This window comes from Epinephelus lanceolatus, chromosome 1 (assembly GCF_041903045.1).
Source record: "Epinephelus lanceolatus isolate andai-2023 chromosome 1, ASM4190304v1, whole genome shotgun sequence".
Taxonomy (NCBI): Eukaryota; Metazoa; Chordata; class Actinopteri; order Perciformes; family Serranidae; genus Epinephelus; species Epinephelus lanceolatus.
In genome coordinates, this window is record NC_135734.1 from 53,210,001 (window position 1) to 53,230,000 (window position 20,000).

At 49.5% G+C, this 20,000-nt stretch overlaps 1 protein-coding gene across 5 annotated transcripts in view; it reads right to left on the bottom strand.

The window, feature by feature from the left end:
- The window catches only part of LOC117256861 (potassium voltage-gated channel subfamily KQT member 2-like), a 59,583-nt gene that overhangs the window by 8,663 nt on the left and 30,920 nt on the right, over positions 1 to 20,000 (bottom strand). For 2 of the 5 annotated variants that reach the window (XM_078172071.1, XM_078172076.1), the window contains 5 exons: positions 19,499 to 19,528; positions 17,756 to 17,835; positions 16,528 to 16,743; positions 5,620 to 5,667; positions 300 to 408 (listed from right to left, as the gene is read on the bottom strand). In XM_078172071.1, coding sequence (XP_078028197.1) covers positions 300 to 408; positions 5,620 to 5,667; positions 16,528 to 16,743; positions 17,756 to 17,835; positions 19,499 to 19,528 — 483 coding nt within the window. Of the gene's footprint in view, positions 155 to 299; positions 409 to 5,619; positions 5,668 to 16,527; positions 16,744 to 17,755; positions 17,836 to 19,498; positions 19,529 to 20,000 lie in introns of all 5 variants that reach the window. The other 3 variants (XM_078172081.1, XM_078172078.1, XM_078172072.1) reach the window with 3 other exon arrangements.

Here is a 20,000-nt window from a genome sequence, read left to right on the forward strand (position 1 = left end):
ATAATAATAATAATAAAGGATGTCTTACCACAGAGCATGACAGAGGAGCAGACAGTGTCAGACAACAGAAAACAGTAAAACAACAGAAAAGAATGAAGCTGGGTGGAGGTCAGACTGACTGGTCTTACCCAACAGCTGATGGTGACCTTTGACCCTGGGGTGAGGAGCACAAATAAACCAAAACACAAACAAAAAGAATGTGAATAAAAAGCAGAATGACTTCAGTGCAGCAAATAAACCATGAGACGAGCGATGAATGATGAACAGCTAACAGACGTGACTCCTGGATGACTGCATACCAGATGGCTCTGATGGTGACCTTTAACCCTGGCGTCAGGTCCTGAGGGACGAACTCGCAGTGGCAGCTCTTGTTGTCATCAGCCATGTCTTCTCCCGGCAGGCTGGCCTCTGAAACAACAACGACAACGTCACATGAAATGTGGCGCTACAGCAGCAGATGATGGACAACGCGTCTCCTCTTCCTCCCACGGTACAAACATGAAGCCGAAACATCCTGGATACGGCCGCCGCCATCATACGCTGAAGACATCATCTGGAGTCAGAGTCTGTGCAGTGGTGATCTCCACAGTATCCAGTTCATGGCCATTTGCTAACGTGAAGGGGGTGTGGCTTATGACCTGTACTGTTGCCAGCCACCAGGGGGCGATCCAGATGTTTCGGCTTCACATTTGGAGAGCTGTCACTGCGTCCATCTTTATTATACAGTCCACAGAGTTCTGCAGGGGTGACGTGTTTCTGTCGTCTGACCCTGAGGGCAGCGTCGCCCTGGTTTCCTCGTCAAACAGCCAATCATATCGTTCTGTTGGATTTCAGATTATTACAGAAAACAAACAAGTGTTTCTGATCCTTCACTGAAGAACACCACTTTATTATTATTGAAGTATAAATTCAATCAGCAGAAGTAGAGAACTAACATCACATGACTGCGGTCACATGACTTAACGTCAGCACCTCAGCGAGGCTGTAAAGTCGTGTTCGGCGTGACAACGTCCTGCAGTCTCGTCTTGTCTCGCTAGAGACACAAAAAGCTTCTAAATTCACAGTGACGTAGAGACAAAGCTGAAAGTCTCTGAGTTTGTTGTAACCACAGAACTTATATCACACATCTGACCTTCAAGATGAGGGAACAGGAAGTGCTAACATGCTAACACGCTAACTCATTTCTGGAGGACTGTGTGGATGAAACATTTATTATGGACGTCCTGATCATGACCGGATAACTCTGGCCCCTAACTAATGAGTTACGTTAGTTAGATAGTTCATTAGTGAGTGAGTGAGTTGACTTTTATTATATTTATATAACTTCAGTAATGACGGAGAACGGGGGGTGTTGGCGGGTGTGTGTTACGCTGTGTTTCCAGTCAAATACCTTACATGTGAGTGTGTGGCACCAAATTATTACAGAATGAACCCAGTGATCAACTGCTGACCCCCGTCCTACAACACTTTCAACACCTTCTCATCCCAAGTCGTCACATCTCGCCGCTTCATCAGCGGACTTTTTCGTCTACGTTTCATGTGCTAGGTGTCCTCCTGTGTCTGTTGCTGACAGTCCAGGATGCCGCAACCAACAACAGGATGTATAAAACCGTTAAAGGGTTTTTTGGGGAGTTTTTCCTGATCAGCTGTGAGGGTCATAAGGACAGAGGGATGTCGTATGCTGTAAAGCCCTGTGAGGCAAATTGTGATTTGTGATATTGGGCTTTATAAATAAAATTGATTGATTGATTGATAAAAAAAGCAGGTGGTTAGGTTTAGAAATAAACATCATGGTTTGGCTCGACACTCATACAGGAAATGAACACTGAACCTCAGGGTGAAAGTTCAGGGTTTGTTGGACCCGCCCACCTCCCTCCTTCTCACCCTATACTGTTCAGCTCATTGTAGACACTGTTGGGGTTGACATCACGATGATGTCATGATGACATAACGATGACATCATGTTATCAGCTGGAGGTGCAGCTGCCTCTCCCCCACAGGGCTGTAGGCTCCATAGGAGTGTTAAAATGTGTTTGTCTTGTTGTGTTATTGGGAGCCAGAATAGAAGGAGTCATGGCTCAAAACCAGCCGCCACTGCCCGTCAACAAAAACAAAGACAACTATGGTTAAATGTGATAAGACCAAAGGACTGGACGGAGGCCATCATCAAAAATGCTCACATGTGCAGCGCACACTTCATATCAGGTTAGGGAAAAAGTATTTCCTGTTGTAGGGATGAATAAGGTTATGTGTATTAAGGGTTATCATGTCCACCTCATCAGAAACTGGGGAGGGATTAAGAGGAAGATTGGATTTCTCTGCAACGCTAACTTTTTAGCACATTAGCTAACGTTAGCTTCCATAGCAAAACAAACAAGTGTGGTCCTCCTTTGTAAGATTGGCTTCCTGTGACATCATCCATCCACTGAGTGAGAGCATACGGGTCGGCCAGTCTGGTCCCGTTGGTCAGTGTTTACTTATTCAAGTAACACTGGCGGTCCCGGAGAGTGAGTGACCTGACATGGTGCGTTGGTAAATTCAGTCTGACGCTCTACACTAAAATGAGAGCCCTGTTGGTGGAAGAAACGCAGCGTTATATTTCTACATGAATGAACCAACGGTTCAATGGTCCTCCATCATCTAAAACAAGACAACACAGCTTGTTAGCTGGCGCTAGCTAATGTCTGTGGAGAACTGTTTTGGCTCCAGCTAAGCCCCGCCCACCAACAAACATCATACTCTTCACTAACAGTTAAAGGAGCAGTTCAACCTGATGCTGTCCAGCAGAGTATCACACCGCTGCAACAGGTGCCGCCAAGCCGAGTGGCAGCAAATTATAACACATGAAAGTTTCTGTCCATCCACGTTACAAACTGGTGTGTCATACCGCCGCTAAAGGTGGCTTTCAGCAGCAGGCTGACACTGAAATCACTGACAAAGCGGCAGTATTTGACGACTTTCAAGTGAGAACCAGCTGGCAGTTTAGAGAGAGTCAAAAATACACATGTATGTTCGTACAATGCTTCTGTGTTCAGAGAGGGAGTTGGACCACAGTTCACGAGTTTGAAATGAGTTTGTGGTCCCGCCCCTTCCTCTACGTAGGCAACATGGTGACCAATGAGAGAGAGAAGTTTCCAACGTTCCACTGAACTGTCTGAGAGAAACATCAGTGTCGTACGTCTCAGTGTGAACACACTGAAACAGCAGGTACTGAAGTATCTGACTGAAGACACAGCGTCTGTGTGTGTGTGTGTGTGTTACTGTGTTACTTTGTGTTACTGTGTGTGTGTTACTGTGTGTGTGTGTGTGTTACTGTGTGTGTGTGTTACAGTGTTACTGTGTGTGTTACTGTGTGTGTGTGTTACTGTGTGTGTGTATTACAGTGTTACTGTGTGTGTCTTACTGTGTGTGTGTGCGTGTTACTGTGTGTGTGTGTTACTGTGTTACTGTGTGTGTGTGTGTTACTGTGTGTGTGTGTGTTACTGTGTGTGTTACTGTGTGTGTTACTGTGTTACTGGGTGTGTGTGTTTGTGTGTGTGTGTTACTGTGTGTGTGTGTGTTACTGTTACTGTGTGTGTGTTACTGTTACTGTGTGTGTGTTACTGTTACTGTGTGTGTGTTACTGTGTGTGTGTGTGTTACTGTGTGTGTGTGTGTGTTACTGTGTGTGTGTGTTACTGTGTGTGTGTGTTACAGTGTTACTGGGTGTGTGTGTTACTGTGTGTGTGAGTTACTGTGTGTGTGTGTTACAGTGTTACTGGGTGTGTGTGTTACTGTGTGTGTGTGTTACTGTGTGTGTGTGTTACAGTGTTACTGTGTGTTACAGTGTTACTGTGTGTGTGTGTGTTACTGTGTGTGTTACTGTGTTACTGGGTGTGTGTGTTTGTGTGTGTGTGTTACTGTGTGTGTGTGTGTTACTGTGTATGTGTGCGTGTTACTGTGTTACTGTGTGTGTGTGTGTGTGTCTGTGTGTGTCTCTGTGTGTCTGTGTGTGTGTGTGTGTGTGTGTGTGTTACTGTGTGTGTGTGTTACTGTGTGTGTGTGTGTTACTGTGTGTGTTACTGTGTTACTGGGTGTGTGTGTTTGTGTGTGTGTGTTACTGTGTGTGTGTGTGTTACTGTGTATGTGTGCGTGTTACTGTGTTACTGTGTGTGTGTGTGTTACTGTGTGTGTGTGTGTTACTGTGTTACTGTGTGTGTGTGTGTGTGTTACTGTGTGTGTGTGTTACTGTGTTACTGTGTGTGTGTGTGTGTTACTGTGTGTGTGTGTTACTGTGTGTGTGTGTGTGTGTTACTGTGTGTGTGTGTTACTGTGTGTGTGTGTGTTACTGTGTGTGTTACTGTGTTACTGGGTGTGTGTGTTTGTGTGTGTGTGTTACTGTGTGTGTGTGTGTGTTACTGTGTATGTGTGCGTGTTACTGTGTTACTGTGTGTGTGTTACTGTGTGTGTGTGTGTTGCTGTGTTACTGTGTGTGTGTTACTGTGTGTGTGTGTGTGTGTGTTACTGTGTTACTGTGTGTGTGTGTTACTGTGTGTGTGTTACTGGGTGTGTGTGTTACTGTGTTACTGTGTGTGTGTGTTACTGTGTGTGTGTTACTGTGTGTGTGTGTTACTGTGTTACTGTGTTACTGTGTGTGTGTGTGTTACTGTGTGTGTGTGTTACTGTGTGTGTGTGTTACTGTGTTACTGTGTGTGTGTGTTACTGGGTGTGTGTGTTACTGTGTGTGTTTGTGTGTGTGTGTTACTGTGTGTGTGTGTTACTGTGTGTGTTACTGTGTTACTGGGTGTGTGTTTGTGTGTGTGTGTTACTGTGTGTGTGTGTGTTACTGTGTATGTGTGCGTGTTACTGTGTTACTGTGTGTGTGTGTGTTACTGTGTTACTGTGTGTGTGTGTTACTGTGTGTGTGTTACTGGGTGTGTGTGTTACTGTGTTACTGGGTGTGTGTGTATGTTACTGTGTGTGTGTGTGTTACTGTGTTACTGTGTGTGTTTGTGTGTGTGTGTGTGTTACTGTGTGTGTTACTGTGTTACTGGGTGTGTGTGTGTGTGTGTGTGTGTTACTGTGTTACTGTGTGTGTGTGTGTTACTGTGTGTGTGTGTGTTACTGTGTGTGTGTTACTGTGTATGTGTGTTACTGTGTGTGTGTGTGTGTGTTACTGTGTGTGTGTGTGTGTTTGTGTGTGTGTGTTACTGTGTTACTGTGTGTGTTACTGTGTGTGTGTGTGTGTGTGTGTGTGTGTGTGTGTGTTACTGTGTGTGTGTGTGTGTTACTGTGTTTGTGTGTGTGTTACTGTGTTTGTGTGTGTGTTACTGTGTGTGTGTTACTGTGTGTGTGTTACTGTGTGTGTGTTACTGCGTGTGTGTGTGTTACTGTGTGTGTGTGTTACTGTGTGTGTGTGTTACTGTGTTACTGTGTGTGTGTGTTACTGGGTGTGTGTGTTACTGTGTGTGTTTGTGTGTGTGTGTTACTGTGTGTGTGTGTGTGTGTTACTGTGTTTGTGTGTGTGTGTGTGTTACTGTGTGTGTGTGTGTGTGTGTTACTGTGTTTGTGTGTGTGTGTGTTACTGTGTTTGTGTGTGTGTGTGTGTTACTGTGTGTGTGTGTGTGTGTGTGTGTCTGACCTGGCGAGCTCTTCTGTCTGAACTCTTCGTCCTGCATCTCTATCAGCACTGCAGGAGGAGAGAGGAGACAAACCTTCATCAGAGGAAGATGACACTCGACTCATCATCATCTGTTCTCTGCCTTTATTCACCTGCTCTCAGGTGTTTCCTGTCAGGTCGTCGATGTGCTTACTTTAATTCACTGATGGTAAATCAAATGACGGCGTGACGTCTGCGGCTGCGTCTGAGTCAGACGGTGCAAATGTCACTGTGTTAATAAAGTTTGATTCAGTGTGGTCACATGACATGGTGAACGTGTTCAGCTGAACGTGACTTCAGCTCACAGTCGGAGAGACGTCCACGTTTAAATGTTTGGATCAACCTGCAGTTCCTCTATCCTCCACTAGAGGCTGGCTGCAAGACTGAGTCAGTCCCCACAGACCTCCAGGTTCAAATCTGAATAAAATTACGGACTTACGTACGATGACACGACCCGCTGGTTTGTGGACGCAACGTTTTGGAGCCAGAAGTGACCATACTGCATCCAATTCAAAGCCCTAGTGCTCACATTCAAGGCCATCCATAACCTCGCTCCTCCATCCCTCACTGACCTCCTCCATCCCTCACTGACCTCCTCCATCCCTCACTGACCTCCTCCATCCCTCACTGACCTCCTCCACCCTTCACTGACCTTCTCCATCTTTCACTGACCTCCTCCATCCCTCACTGACCTCCTCCATCCTTCACTGACCTTCTCCATCCCTCACTGACCTCCTCCATCCTTCACTGACCTCCTCCATCCCTCACTGACCTCCTCCATCCTTCACTGACCTTCTCCATCCTTCACTGACCTTCTCCATCCTTTACTGACCTTCTCCATCCTTCACTGACCTCCTCCATCCTTTACTGACCTTCTCCATCCCTCACTGACCTCCTCCATCCTTTACTGACCTCCTCCATCCTTCACTGACCTCCTCCATCCCTCACTGACCTCCTCCATCCTTCACTGACCTTCTCCATCCCTCACTGACCTCCTCCATCCCTCACTGACCTCCTCCATCCTTCACTGACCTCCTCCATCCCTCACTGACCTCCTCCATCCCTCACTGACCTCCTCCACCCTTCACTGACCTCCTCCATCCTTCACTGACCTCCTCCATCCTTTACTGACCTCCTCCATCCTTCACTGACCTCCTCCATCCCTCACTGACCTCCTCCATCCCTCACTGACCTCCTCCACCCTTCACTGACCTCCTCCATCCTTCACTGACCTCCTCCATCCCTCACTGACCTCCTCCATCCTTCACTGACCTCCTCCATCCCTCACTGACCTCCTCCATCCCTCACTTACCTCCTCCATCCTTCACTGACCTCATCCATCCCTCACTGACCTCCTCCATCTTTCACTGACCTCCTCCATCCTTCACTGACCTCATCCATCCCTCACTGACCTCCTCCATCCCTCACTGACCTCCTCCATCTTTCACTGACCTCCTCCATCCTTCACTGACCTCCTCCATCCTTCACTGACCTCCTCCATCCCTCACTGACCTCCTCCATCTTTCACTGACCTTCTCCATCCTTCACTGACCTCCTCCATCCCTCACTGACCTCCTCCATCTTTAACTGACCTCCTCCATCCTTCACTGACCTCCTCCATCTTTCACTGATCTCCTCCATCTTTCACTGACCTCCTCCATCCTTCACTGACCTCCTCCATCCCTCACTGACCTCCTTCATCCCTCACTGACCTCCTCCATCCCTCACTGACCTCCTTCATCCCTCACTGACCTCCTCCATCTTTCACTGACCTCCTCCATCTTTCACTGACCTCCTCCATCCCTCACTGACCTCCTCCATCTTTCACTGACCTCCTCCATCCCTCACTGACCTCCTCCATCCTTCACTGACCTCCTCCGTCCCTCACTGACCTCCTCCATCCCTCACTGACCTCCTCCGTCCCTCACTGACCTCCTCCGTCCCTCACTGACCTCCTCCATCTTTCACTGACCTCCTCCATCTTTCACTGACCTCCTCCATCCTTCACTGACCTCCTCCATCCCTCACTGACCTCCTTCATCCCTCACTGACCTCCTCCATCCCTCACTGACCTCCTCCATCTTTCACTGACCTCCTCCATCCTTCACTGACCTCCTCCATCTTTCACTGACCTCCTCCATCCCTCACTGACCTCCTCCATCCCTCACTGACCTCCTCCATCTTTCACTGACCTCCTCCATCCCTCACTGACCTCCTCCATCCCTCACTGACCTCCTTCATCCCTCACTGACCTCCTCCATCCTTCACTGACCTCCTCCATCCCTCACTGACCTCCTTCATCCCTCACTGACCTCCTCCATCCTTCACTGACCTCCTCCATCCCTCACTGACCTCCTCCATCCCTCACTAACCTCCTCCATCCTTCACTGACCTTCTCCATCCCTCACTAACCTCCTCCATCCTTTACTGACCTCCTCCATCCTTCACTGACCTCCTCCATCCTTCACTGACCTTCTCCATCCTTCACTGACCTTCTCCATCCCTCACTAACCTCCTCCATCCTTTACTGACCTCCTCCATCCTTCACTGACCTCCTCCATCCTTTACTGACCTTCTCCATCCCTCACTGACCTCCTCCATCCTTTACTGACCTCCTCCATCCTTCACTGACCTCCTCCATCCCTCACTGACCTCCTCCATCCTTCACTGACCTTCTCCATCCCTCACTGACCTCCTCCATCCCTCACTGACCTCCTCCATCCTTTACTGACCTCCTCCATCCTTCACTGACCTCCTCCATCCCTCACTGACCTCCTCCATCCCTCACTGACCTCCTCCATCCCTCACTGACCTCCTCCACCCTTCACTGACCTTCTCCATCTTTCACTGACCTCCTCCATCCCTCACTGACCTCCTCCATCCTTCACTGACCTTCTCCATCCCTCACTGACCTCCTCCATCCTTCACTGACCTCCTCCATCCCTCACTGACCTCCTCCATCCTTCACTGACCTTCTCCATCCTTCACTGACCTTCTCCATCCTTTACTGACCTTCTCCATCCTTCACTGACCTCCTCCATCCTTTACTGACCTTCTCCATCCCTCACTGACCTCCTCCATCCTTTACTGACCTCCTCCATCCTTCACTGACCTCCTCCATCCCTCACTGACCTCCTCCATCCTTCACTGACCTTCTCCATCCCTCACTGACCTCCTCCATCCCTCACTGACCTCCTCCATCCTTCACTGACCTCCTCCATCCCTCACTGACCTCCTCCATCCCTCACTGACCTCCTCCACCCTTCACTGACCTCCTCCATCCTTCACTGACCTCCTCCATCCTTTACTGACCTCCTCCATCCTTCACTGACCTCCTCCATCCCTCACTGACCTCCTCCATCCCTCACTGACCTCCTCCACCCTTCACTGACCTCCTCCATCCTTCACTGACCTCCTCCATCCCTCACTGACCTCCTCCATCCTTCACTGACCTCCTCCATCCCTCACTGACCTCCTCCATCCCTCACTGACCTCCTCCATCCTTCACTGACCTCATCCATCCCTCACTGACCTCCTCCATCTTTCACTGACCTCCTCCATCCTTCACTGACCTCATCCATCCCTCACTGACCTCCTCCATCCCTCACTGACCTCCTCCATCTTTCACTGACCTCCTCCATCCTTCACTGACCTCCTCCATCCTTCACTGACCTCCTCCATCCCTCACTGACCTCCTCCATCTTTCACTGACCTTCTCCATCCTTCACTGACCTCCTCCATCCCTCACTGACCTCCTCCATCTTTAACTGACCTCCTCCATCCTTCACTGACCTCCTCCATCTTTCACTGATCTCCTCCATCTTTCACTGACCTCCTCCATCCTTCACTGACCTCCTCCATCCCTCACTGACCTCCTTCATCCCTCACTGACCTCCTCCATCCCTCACTGACCTCCTTCATCCCTCACTGACCTCCTCCATCTTTCACTGACCTCCTCCATCTTTCACTGACCTCCTCCATCCCTCACTGACCTCCTCCATCTTTCACTGACCTCCTCCATCCCTCACTGACCTCCTCCATCCTTCACTGACCTCCTCCGTCCCTCACTGACCTCCTCCATCCCTCACTGACCTCCTCCGTCCCTCACTGACCTCCTCCGTCCCTCACTGACCTCCTCCATCTTTCACTGACCTCCTCCATCTTTCACTGACCTCCTCCATCCTTCACTGACCTCCTCCATCCCTCACTGACCTCCTTCATCCCTCACTGACCTCCTCCATCCCTCACTGACCTCCTCCATCTTTCACTGACCTCCTCCATCCTTCACTGACCTCCTCCATCTTTCACTGACCTCCTCCATCCCTCACTGACCTCCTCCATCCCTCACTGACCTCCTCCATCTTTCACTGACCTCCTCCATCCCTCACTGACCTCCTCCATCCCTCACTGACCTCCTTCATCCCTCACTGACCTCCTCCATCCTTCACTGACCTCCTCCATCCCTCACTGACCTCCTCCATCCCTCACTAACCTCCTCCATCCTTCACTGACCTTCTCCATCCCTCACTGACCTGCTCCATCCCTCACTAACCTCCTCCATCCTTTACTGACCTCCTCCATCCTTCACTGACCTCCTCCATCCTTCACTGACCTTCTCCATCCTTCACTGACCTTCTCCATCCCTCACTAACCTCCTCCATCCTTTACTGACCTCCTCCATCCTTCACTGACCTCCTCCATCCTTTACTGACCTTCTCCATCCCTCACTGACCTCCTCCATCCTTTACTGACCTCCTCCATCCTTCACTGACCTCCTCCATCCCTCACTGACCTCCTCCATCCTTCACTGACCTTCTCCATCCCTCACTGACCTCCTCCATCCCTCACTGACCTCCTCCATCCTTTACTGACCTCCTCCATCCTTCACTGACCTCCTCCATCCCTCACTGACCTCCTCCATCCCTCACTGACCTCCTCCATCCCTCACTGACCTCCTCCATCCTTCACTGACCTTCTCCATCCCTCACTGACCTCCTCCATCCTTTACTGACCTCCTCCATCCTTCACTGACCTCCTCCATCCCTCACTGACCTCCTCCATCCCTCACTGACCTTCTCCATCCCTCACTGACCTCCTCCACCCTTCACTGACCTTCTCCATCCCTCACTGACCTCCTCCATCCCTCACTGACCTTCTCCATCCCTCACTGACCTCCTCCACCCTTCACTGACCTCCTCCATCCCTCACTGACCTTCTCCATCCCTCACTGACCTCCTCCATCCTTCACTGACCTTCTCCATCCCTCACTGACCTCCTCCACCCTTCACTGACCTCCTCCATCCTTCACTGACCTCCTCCATCCCTCACTGACCTCCTCCATCCTTAACTGACCTTCTCCATCCTTCACTGACCTCCTCCATCTTTCACTGACCTCCTCCATCCCTCACTGACCTCCTCCATCCTTCACTGACCTCCTCCATCCCTCACTGACCTCCTCCATCCTTCACTGACCTCCTCCATCCCTCACTGACCTCCTCCATCCCTCACTGACCTCCTCCATCCTTCACTGACCTCATCCATCCCTCACTGACCTCCTCCATCCTTCACTGACCTCCTCCATCCCTCACTGACCTCCTCCATCCTTCACTGACCTCCTCCATCCTTCACTGACCTCATCCATCCCTCACTGACCTCCTCCATCTTTCACTGACCTCCTCCATCCTTCACTGACCTCATCCATCCCTCACTGACCTCCTCCATCCCTCACTGACCTCCTCCATCTTTCACTGACCTCCTCCATCCTTCACTGACCTCCTCCATCCTTCACTGACCTCCTCCATCCCTCACTGACCTCCTCCATCTTTCACTGACCTTCTCCATCCTTCACTGACCTCCTCCATCCTTCACTGACCTCCTCCATCCTTCACTGACCTCCTCCATCCCTCACTGACCTCCTCCATCTTTCACTGACCTTCTCCATCCCTCACTGACCTCCTCCATCTTTCACTGACCTCCTCCATCCTTCACTGACCTCCTCCATCCTTCACTGACCTCCTCCATCCCTCACTGACCTCCTCCATCTTTCACTGACCTCCTCCATCCTTCACTGACCTCCTCCATCCTTCACTGACCTCCTCCATCCCTCACTGACCTTCTCCATCCCTCACTGACCTCCTCCATCTTTCACTGACCTCCTCCATCCTTCACTGACCTCCTCCATCCTTCACTGACCTCCTCCATCCCTCACTGACCTCCTCCATCTTTCACTGACCTCCTCCATCCTTCACTGACCTCCTCCATCCTTCACTGACCTCCTCCATCCCTCACTGACCTCCTCCATCTTTAACTGACCTCCTCCATCCTTCACTGACCTCATCCATCCCTCACTGACCTCCTCCATCCTTCACTGACCTCCTCCATCCCTCACTGACCTCCTCCATCTTTCACTGATCTCCTCCATCTTTCACTGACCTCCTCCATCCTTCACTGACCTCCTCCATCCCTCACTGACCTCCTTCATCCCTCACTGACCTCCTCCATCCCTCACTGACCTCCTCCATCCCTCACTGACCTCCTCCATCCTTCACTGACCTCCTCCATCCCTCACTGACCTCCTTCATCCCTCACTGACCTCCTCCATCTTTCACTGACCTCCTCCATCTTTCACTGACCTCCTCCATCCTTCACTGACCTCCTCCATCCCTCACTGACCTCCTCCATCCCTCACTGACCTCCTCCATCCTTCACTGACCTCCTCCATCCCTCGCTGACCTCCTCCATCCCTCACTGACCTCCTCCATCTTTCACTGACCTCCTTCATCCCTCACTGACCTCCTCCATCTTTCACTGACCTCCTCCATCCCTCACTGACCTCCTCCATCCCTCACTGACCTCCTCCATCTTTCACTGACCTCCTCCATCCCTCACTGACCTCCTCCATCCTTCACTGACCTCCTCCATCCTTTACTGACCTCCTCCATCCCTCACTGGCCTCCTCCATCTTTCACTGACCTCCTCCATCTTTCACTGACCTCCTCCATCTTTCACTGACCTCCTCCATCCCTCACTGGCCTCCTCCATCTTTCACTGGCCTCCTCCATCTTTCACTGACCTCCTCCATCTTTCACTGACCTCCTCCATCTTTCACTGACCTCCTCCATCCCTCACTGACCTCCTCCATCCCTCACTGGCCTCCTCCATCTTTCACTGACCTCCTCCATCTTTCACTGACCTCCTCCATCCCTCACTGGCCTCCTCCATCTTTCACTGACCTCCTCCATCCCTCACTGACCTCCTCCATCCCTCACTGGCCTCCTCCATCTTTCACTGACCTCCTCCATCTTTCACTGACCTCCTCCATCTTTCACTGACCTCCTCCATCCCTCACTGGCCTCCTCCATCTTTCACTGACCTCCTCCATCTTTCACTGACCTCCTCCATCCCTCACTGACCTCCTCCATCCCTCACTGATCTCCTCCATCTTTCACTGACCTCCTCCATCTTTCACTGACCTCCTCCATCCCTCACTGACCTCCTCCATCCCTCACTGACCTCCTCCATCCCTCACTGGCCTCCTCCATCTTTCACTGACCTCCTCCATCTTTCACTGGCCTCCTCCATCTTTCACTGACCTCCTCCATCTTTCACTGACCTCCTCCATCCCTCACTGACCTCCTCCATCTTTCACTGACCTCCTCCATCTTTCACTGACCTCCTCCATCTTTCACTGATCTCCTCCATCCCTCACTGGCCTCCTCCATCCTTCACTGACCTCCTCCATCCCTCACTGACCTCCTCCATCTTTCACTGATCTCCTCCATCCCTCACTGGCCTCCTCCATCCTTCACTGACCTCCTCCATCCCTCACTGACCTCCTCCATCTTTCACTGATCTCCTCCATCCCTCACTGGCCTCCTCCATCCTTCACTGACCTCCTCCATCCCTCACTGACCTCCTCCATCTTTCACTGACCTCCTCCATCCTTCACTGACCTCCTCCATCCTTCACTGACCTCCTCCATCCCTCACTGACCTCCTCCATCCTTCACTGACCTCCTCCATCCCTCACTGACCTCCTCCATCCTTCACTGACCTCCTCCATCCCTCACTGACCTCCTCCATCCCTCACTGACCTCCTCCATCCTTCACTGACCTCCTCCATCTTTCACTGACCTCCTCCATCCCTCACTGACCTCCTCCATCCCTCACTGACCTCCTCCATCCCTCACTGACCTCCTCCATCCTTCACTGACCTCCTCCATCTTTCACTGACCTCCTCCATCCCTCACTGACGTCCTCCATCCCTCACTGACCTCCTCCATCCCTCACTGACCTCCTTCATCCCTCACTGACCTCCTCCATCCTTCACTGACCTCCTCCATCCCTCACTGACCTCCTCCATCCTTCACTGACCTCCTCCATCCTTCACTGACCTCCTCCATCCCTCACTGACCTCCTCCATCCCTCGCTGACCTCCTCCATCCCTCACTGACCTCCTCCATCCCTCACTGACCTCCTCCATCTTTCACTGACCTCCTCCATCCCTCACTGACCTCCTCCATCCTTCACTGACCTCCTCCATCCTTTACTGACCTCCTCCATCCCTCACTGACCTCCTCCATCTTTCACTGACCTCCTCCATCCTTCACTGACCTCCTCCATCTTTCACTGACCTCCTCCATCTTTCACTGACCTCCTCCATCCCTCACTGACCTCCTCCATCCCTCACTGACCTCCTCCATCCTTCACTGACCTCATCCATCCCTCACTGACCTCCTCCATCCTTCACTGACCTCCTCCATCCCTCACTGACCTCCTCCATCCTTCACTGACCTCCTCCATCCTTCCCTGACCTCCTCCATCTTTCACTGACCTCCTCCATCCTTCACTGACCTCCTCCATCTTTCACTGACCTCCTCCATCCTTCACTGACCTCCTCCACCCTTCACTGACCTCCTCCATCCTTCACTGACCTCCTCCATCTTTCACTGACCTCCTCCATCCCTCACTGACCTCCTCCATCCCTCACTGACCTCCTCCATCCCTCACTGACCTCCTCCACCATGGGGTCCAGAGCCATGTTGATTCGTTCTGTGGGGACGGACTCGCTCTGGGCGACAGCCTCTCGTGGACATCGGAGGAACTGCAGGTTGCTGTTTGGTTTTCACAGACTGTGTTTAGGTTCCTGACATAGAAATGGACAGGAAGTGATGTAAGGACACAGGCCCTGTGGTGCGTGTCAACTGTAGACATGTACAATGTATCGTATGGTACCTGCAGTCCAGGTGACTGTGTGGCGGTCAGAGGTGTGTTTGATTTCAGCACCTTGTCGGCTTCAGAAAGTCTCTATCCGTTAACACCCTGCGGCTCAGACGACCTTCACACAGATTGTTACTGAATTTTTAAAGATCTCATGATTCTGAGGTCTTCGATTTCAAATCCATCATGACACAAATATGTCAGAGGGAAGTCCCTGAACTCATCACGCAGTGTTCGTCCATGGAGACAACAAACACAAACAGATGCAACAAACAAATGACAATATGAACCCACCAGTCCTCCTCACAGCTTAGACCGCCCCCAGCCGACGGAGACGCCGTAACGTTTGGTTTAATGAGCAGCAGCAGCAGCAGGTTGTTTCAGAAGAGAAAATGAGGAGAACACAGCACAACATAAGTCTCCTCTGGTCTGTAGAGATGCTTCTGAAACATTTTGCCTCTGAGCTTTTATCCTTCAGTCAGGAATATGATGAAGACAAACTCGACTCTGGAGATCGTCTGCCTTTTCCTCTTTTTAGAAGTGAGTAAAGATCTCAGCGAAGACTCTCACTGACTGCTTGTCAGAAGTCATCAGATTCACACATGGTGGAAAAAAAATTCCATCACAATTTTCTTTGACAAAATGAACACTGGTGGTTTGATGCTGCCAAAGCTTTAGACTGTGTGTACTGGAGTTAAAACCTTGTGTTTGAACAGAGAGTTGCGACACACAGAATAATCTGACACACGGTCACTTACATGGTGAATTATTACTCTGTACCTGCTTTATTAAAGTGCACTGAGGTATTTACAGGTATCTGGATATTAACTGGGATAAATCTTTGTCCTCTTTGAATCAATGTAAGGTTTGTTTGTCTCAATCAGAATTAAACAACTGAGTAGAGAGACAAACCACTTCTTCACAGAATGAAAGTATATTTCAGAGGATGAGTCAAACTTCATCTTGTAATAAACTCTATTAAAGTGATGACGGCGTCTCACATCCTGTCCCATCTCCCTCTGAATGCCACTGATTGCTGCTTCAAAGTTTTTATACTCTCACTCAAGATATTCATTGTTTAGGAATAAGTAAGAGAAAAGAAACTGACACCAGTTGGCTGTTACTGTGGGCCAATGAGAACATGGCTACCAAGAGATAAACCAAGCTGGTTCCAGCTAACCGGGCCGGACCGGACTGTGAACAACCTGATCAGTACATTTACTCTGCACTCTGTCACTGTGACTGAGAGATGACTGTAGTGATCGGTGTGACCAACGGACAGCTGTGATCAACCCTGGAGAAGATGGCGGTGTATACGGGAGTCTGTCTTTGGCAGATCTCCTATTATCTGGAGCGATCCTCGTCACTCTGTGTTGCCTTGTTTCATAACCGCCTGTTGAATTAGTGCGTCTGCTTCAGTCATTTCGATATGAGCTTTTAACAGACGAATAGAGCATAAAAAGGAAGTGTGTGAAGAACAACAGCTTGTTGTTGGAGAGCCCGGCTGAAGGAACCTCTGAGACCGTGAAGATGGTTTGTTAAAGTTCATCACTGAAGTCTGACTGTGGACCACATCACACGAGAGGACACGTCCCTCCTCACAGTGTCCTGTACTGGCGGATGTTTCAGCTCCAACTGCAGCAGATCGTTCTGATTGGTCGGACTCTCTTACCTTCAGAGTTTTGGCGGGAGGCAGCTCCTCGGATCCTGAAGGCCTGTCTGGTTCTGCTACGTTCTCCGAAGCTCCAGCTCTTTGGAACCTTGCTGGGACTCTCCTCCAGACTGGGCTCCATGCTGGGGGACCGCCGCAGGGCCTGGACATTCCCCAGGCCTCCAGGACCTCCAGGACCAACACCAGGAGCAACACCAGGGCCAACTGTGGGAACCACTGGAGACAGGAAGTGGGGAAGAAAAGGAAGAGGTCAAGAATGGGACACACCAGAATCTGGTTTGGTGTTCTGGTTCATGTCGGTCCAACAGGTTTTCATTCAAACCAGTTACATCCGGTCTGGTTAAACTTACCCAAATATGGATCATAGTATTACAACAGTACACAAGAAGAGCTGTACAGTTTCCTGTTGGAAGGTTAAAGTCATCTATAGTTTTCTCTGTAGTGTTATTTTATTACCTGTGGTAGTCATATATCGTGTCTATAGTAATACTATGAAGATGGTACAGTGAATGTGCAGTATCAGTATACTGTGTGTAATAATATCTAACAGCCTAAATGTTGGAAGCTTAAATGTTTCTCCGACGTCATTGAGTTAGACAATGAACTGACTGGATATTGGTTGTTAAAGTTAAAAGGTCAAATATGTTTCTGTCCATAACTGAAGAATTCATTCACTAATTCTGACCAAACTTGACACAAATGTCTAACAGGATAAAATAATGAAGGTCAAAAGGTCAAAGGTCAGCTTGACTGTGACATCATCATGTTTTAATGTCATATCTCAGGAACAGAAGGGGAGACATTTGGTCAGATACTGAATTGGTGACTCTAATCTTGAAACTGTGCTGATTGTATAGATCTTCTGTGTGTGAAGCATCCATGTTTTCACTGACATGGATGGAGACTGTAAAAACTGACTGGAAACTGGGCACTGGAGGCAAATGACCCCGAGGTGGTGATTCTAGTTTCACTATCATATCATCGGTCAGTCGTATTACTACAGTTGTTTCATTACATTCTAACATGATAGAAATACTACAGAAATAATACTCCAGTGTTTCTGTGAGGTGGTTCATTGCGGGGCTGGTGGGAATAAAAAGTTGCAGACTGTTGAGTCTCTACAGGCCACACTAAACCAATCGTCCACTTTTCATCCCCACACCACAGGAAACGTACAACAGTAATCAGACTGTTCAACATTTAAAAACACTTCGGCACCAACACCCACCGTGCTGAGGAGAACCTTTTCCTTTAGTTCCTGAACTGCGGGGAGACGAGAAGACCCTCTCCTTCAGACTGACCTTCTGACTGCAGGGACAAGAGACAGACACACAGGTTGAATTGGATCTAAAAGTCTTTGGGATCAGATGGCAGTCAGTGTCCTTTACTGTGAAAGGACACTTCCTGTGTGATCCCACATTTCTTATTTCCTGTCCATAACTTCTGTCTCAGTGTTTGACTCCTGCACAAACAGGAAGTCCAGGCCAGGACAGTGAAGGACAACATCAGGGACAGGTTCAGGCCTTCCTGGAGTCTCTTGGTTGGAAACGTTGAAACATCACCACCAGCCGGCCTGATCTGAACCTGAACCTGTAACGTATTCGTGGTCTGCATAAATGTACAACGCCAACATTTACACTGCTCAAAACACTCAAAGTTCACAGTCTAACAGGAAGTGCATTGGAGAGGCAAAAGCAGGAAATAGTCTGACGTGGTGTCCACAGACAGTTGCTCTCTCCTTCTCCTTCCTGACTGATTCTTCTCTAGTTTGGTCCTTGGCACTACTGGTAGCATGAGGCGGTTCCTGCGGCCCAATCAGGCTGCACAGGTAGTCCAGCTGCTCCAGGACGGCACATCCATACATATGGTCACGGGACCGTTTGCTGTGTCTCCCAGCATAGTCTCAGGAGCATGATGGAGACATCACATCATCTTAATGTTTGACTTTGATTTTTATTGTGATTTTGGTTCCAGCCCTCAGTGAGTTGATCATTTTAGTTTCCACTGACCATTGTTACGTCAATTTGTTCTGAACAAATTATACCATGTACATCAGTAAAGATTTTTACCTTGAATAATTCAATCATCAAGATCTGATGTATGATTTAAGTGTTTCATTAATATTTTATATTAATATTCTGGTGACTGGATCCAAAGCTTCTGTCGTGCTGCTGGAAGGAGACTCCAGACCGCTGAACTCTGTGTAGTGCTGTTACAGTTGCAATCAAAATTATTCAACCCCCATTGCATATTAGGCTTATTGGCAAAATGTACAATTTTTCAGCTGTTTGCAATCAACAAAGTAGACAAGAACAGTTGAAATAGTTTAATAAAACTAATATTACCATGGTTTTTATCCAAATTCAACACAAAATGCTACTTTTAATCACTACTGCAGTCTCAAAATTATTCAACCCCCTGTCTCAAGCACACCTGGTGCAACTAATCAAGGGCTTCATTAGTTCAGGTGTGCTTGAGACAGAACACATAAATACCTGGACTGGCTAGGGTTTTGTTGAGAGTGACGTTTGATTGCATGTTAGAAATATGGCTAAGTCAAAAGAATTGTCCAAGAAGTTCAGAGAAGAAATCATTGCCTTGCACAAACAAGGAAAAGGATACAAAACAATAGCAAAAGCTCTGAATGTTCCTAGAGGTACAGTTGGAAGCATAGTTCGCAAGTCACACGACATGTTTTCATCTCCCTGTTTGCTTGAACACGACCGAGCGGCCGCGACGTGGAGACAAGTCCAATAAAGTTCATTCAACCACAACATGTCAAATACAAACACTTTATATCTGACGTCAAACTGCTGACTGCAGGTTCTGACCGCCAAAACTCTGATCAATGAACGATCAGGTGATTGATCAGGTGATAGATCAGGTGCTCTGATCTCAAACAACAACTGATCTGACAAATGCAGCACCAGTCAGACTGAATCAGAGTGAGTGATCAGAGTTGGACACTGACCTGGGAGACGGCTCAGGCTGGACGTCCTTCCTGCAGAGGGACACACAGACAGAAGGACAGGCAGACAGACAGAGGGACAGAAGAACAGACAGGCAGGAAGACAGACAGACAGAGGGACAGAAGAACAGACAGGCAGGAAGACAGACAGACAGACAGAGGGACAGATAGACAGGAGGACAGACAGACAGACAGACAGACAGAGGGACAGAAGGACAGACAGACAGAGGGACACACAGACAGACAGGAGGACAGACAGACAGAGGGACAGAAGGACAGAGAAACAGACAGACAGAGGAACAGAAGGACAGACAGACAAGAGAACAGACAGAGGGACAGACAGAGGGACAGGCAGACAGACAGAGAGACAGGCAGACAGACAAGCAGACAAACAGACAGACAGAGGGACAGACAGAGGGACAGAAGAACAGAGTGACAGAAGGACCGGCAGACAGACAGTTAGAAGGACAGACAGACAGAGGAACAGACAGAGGGACAGACAGAG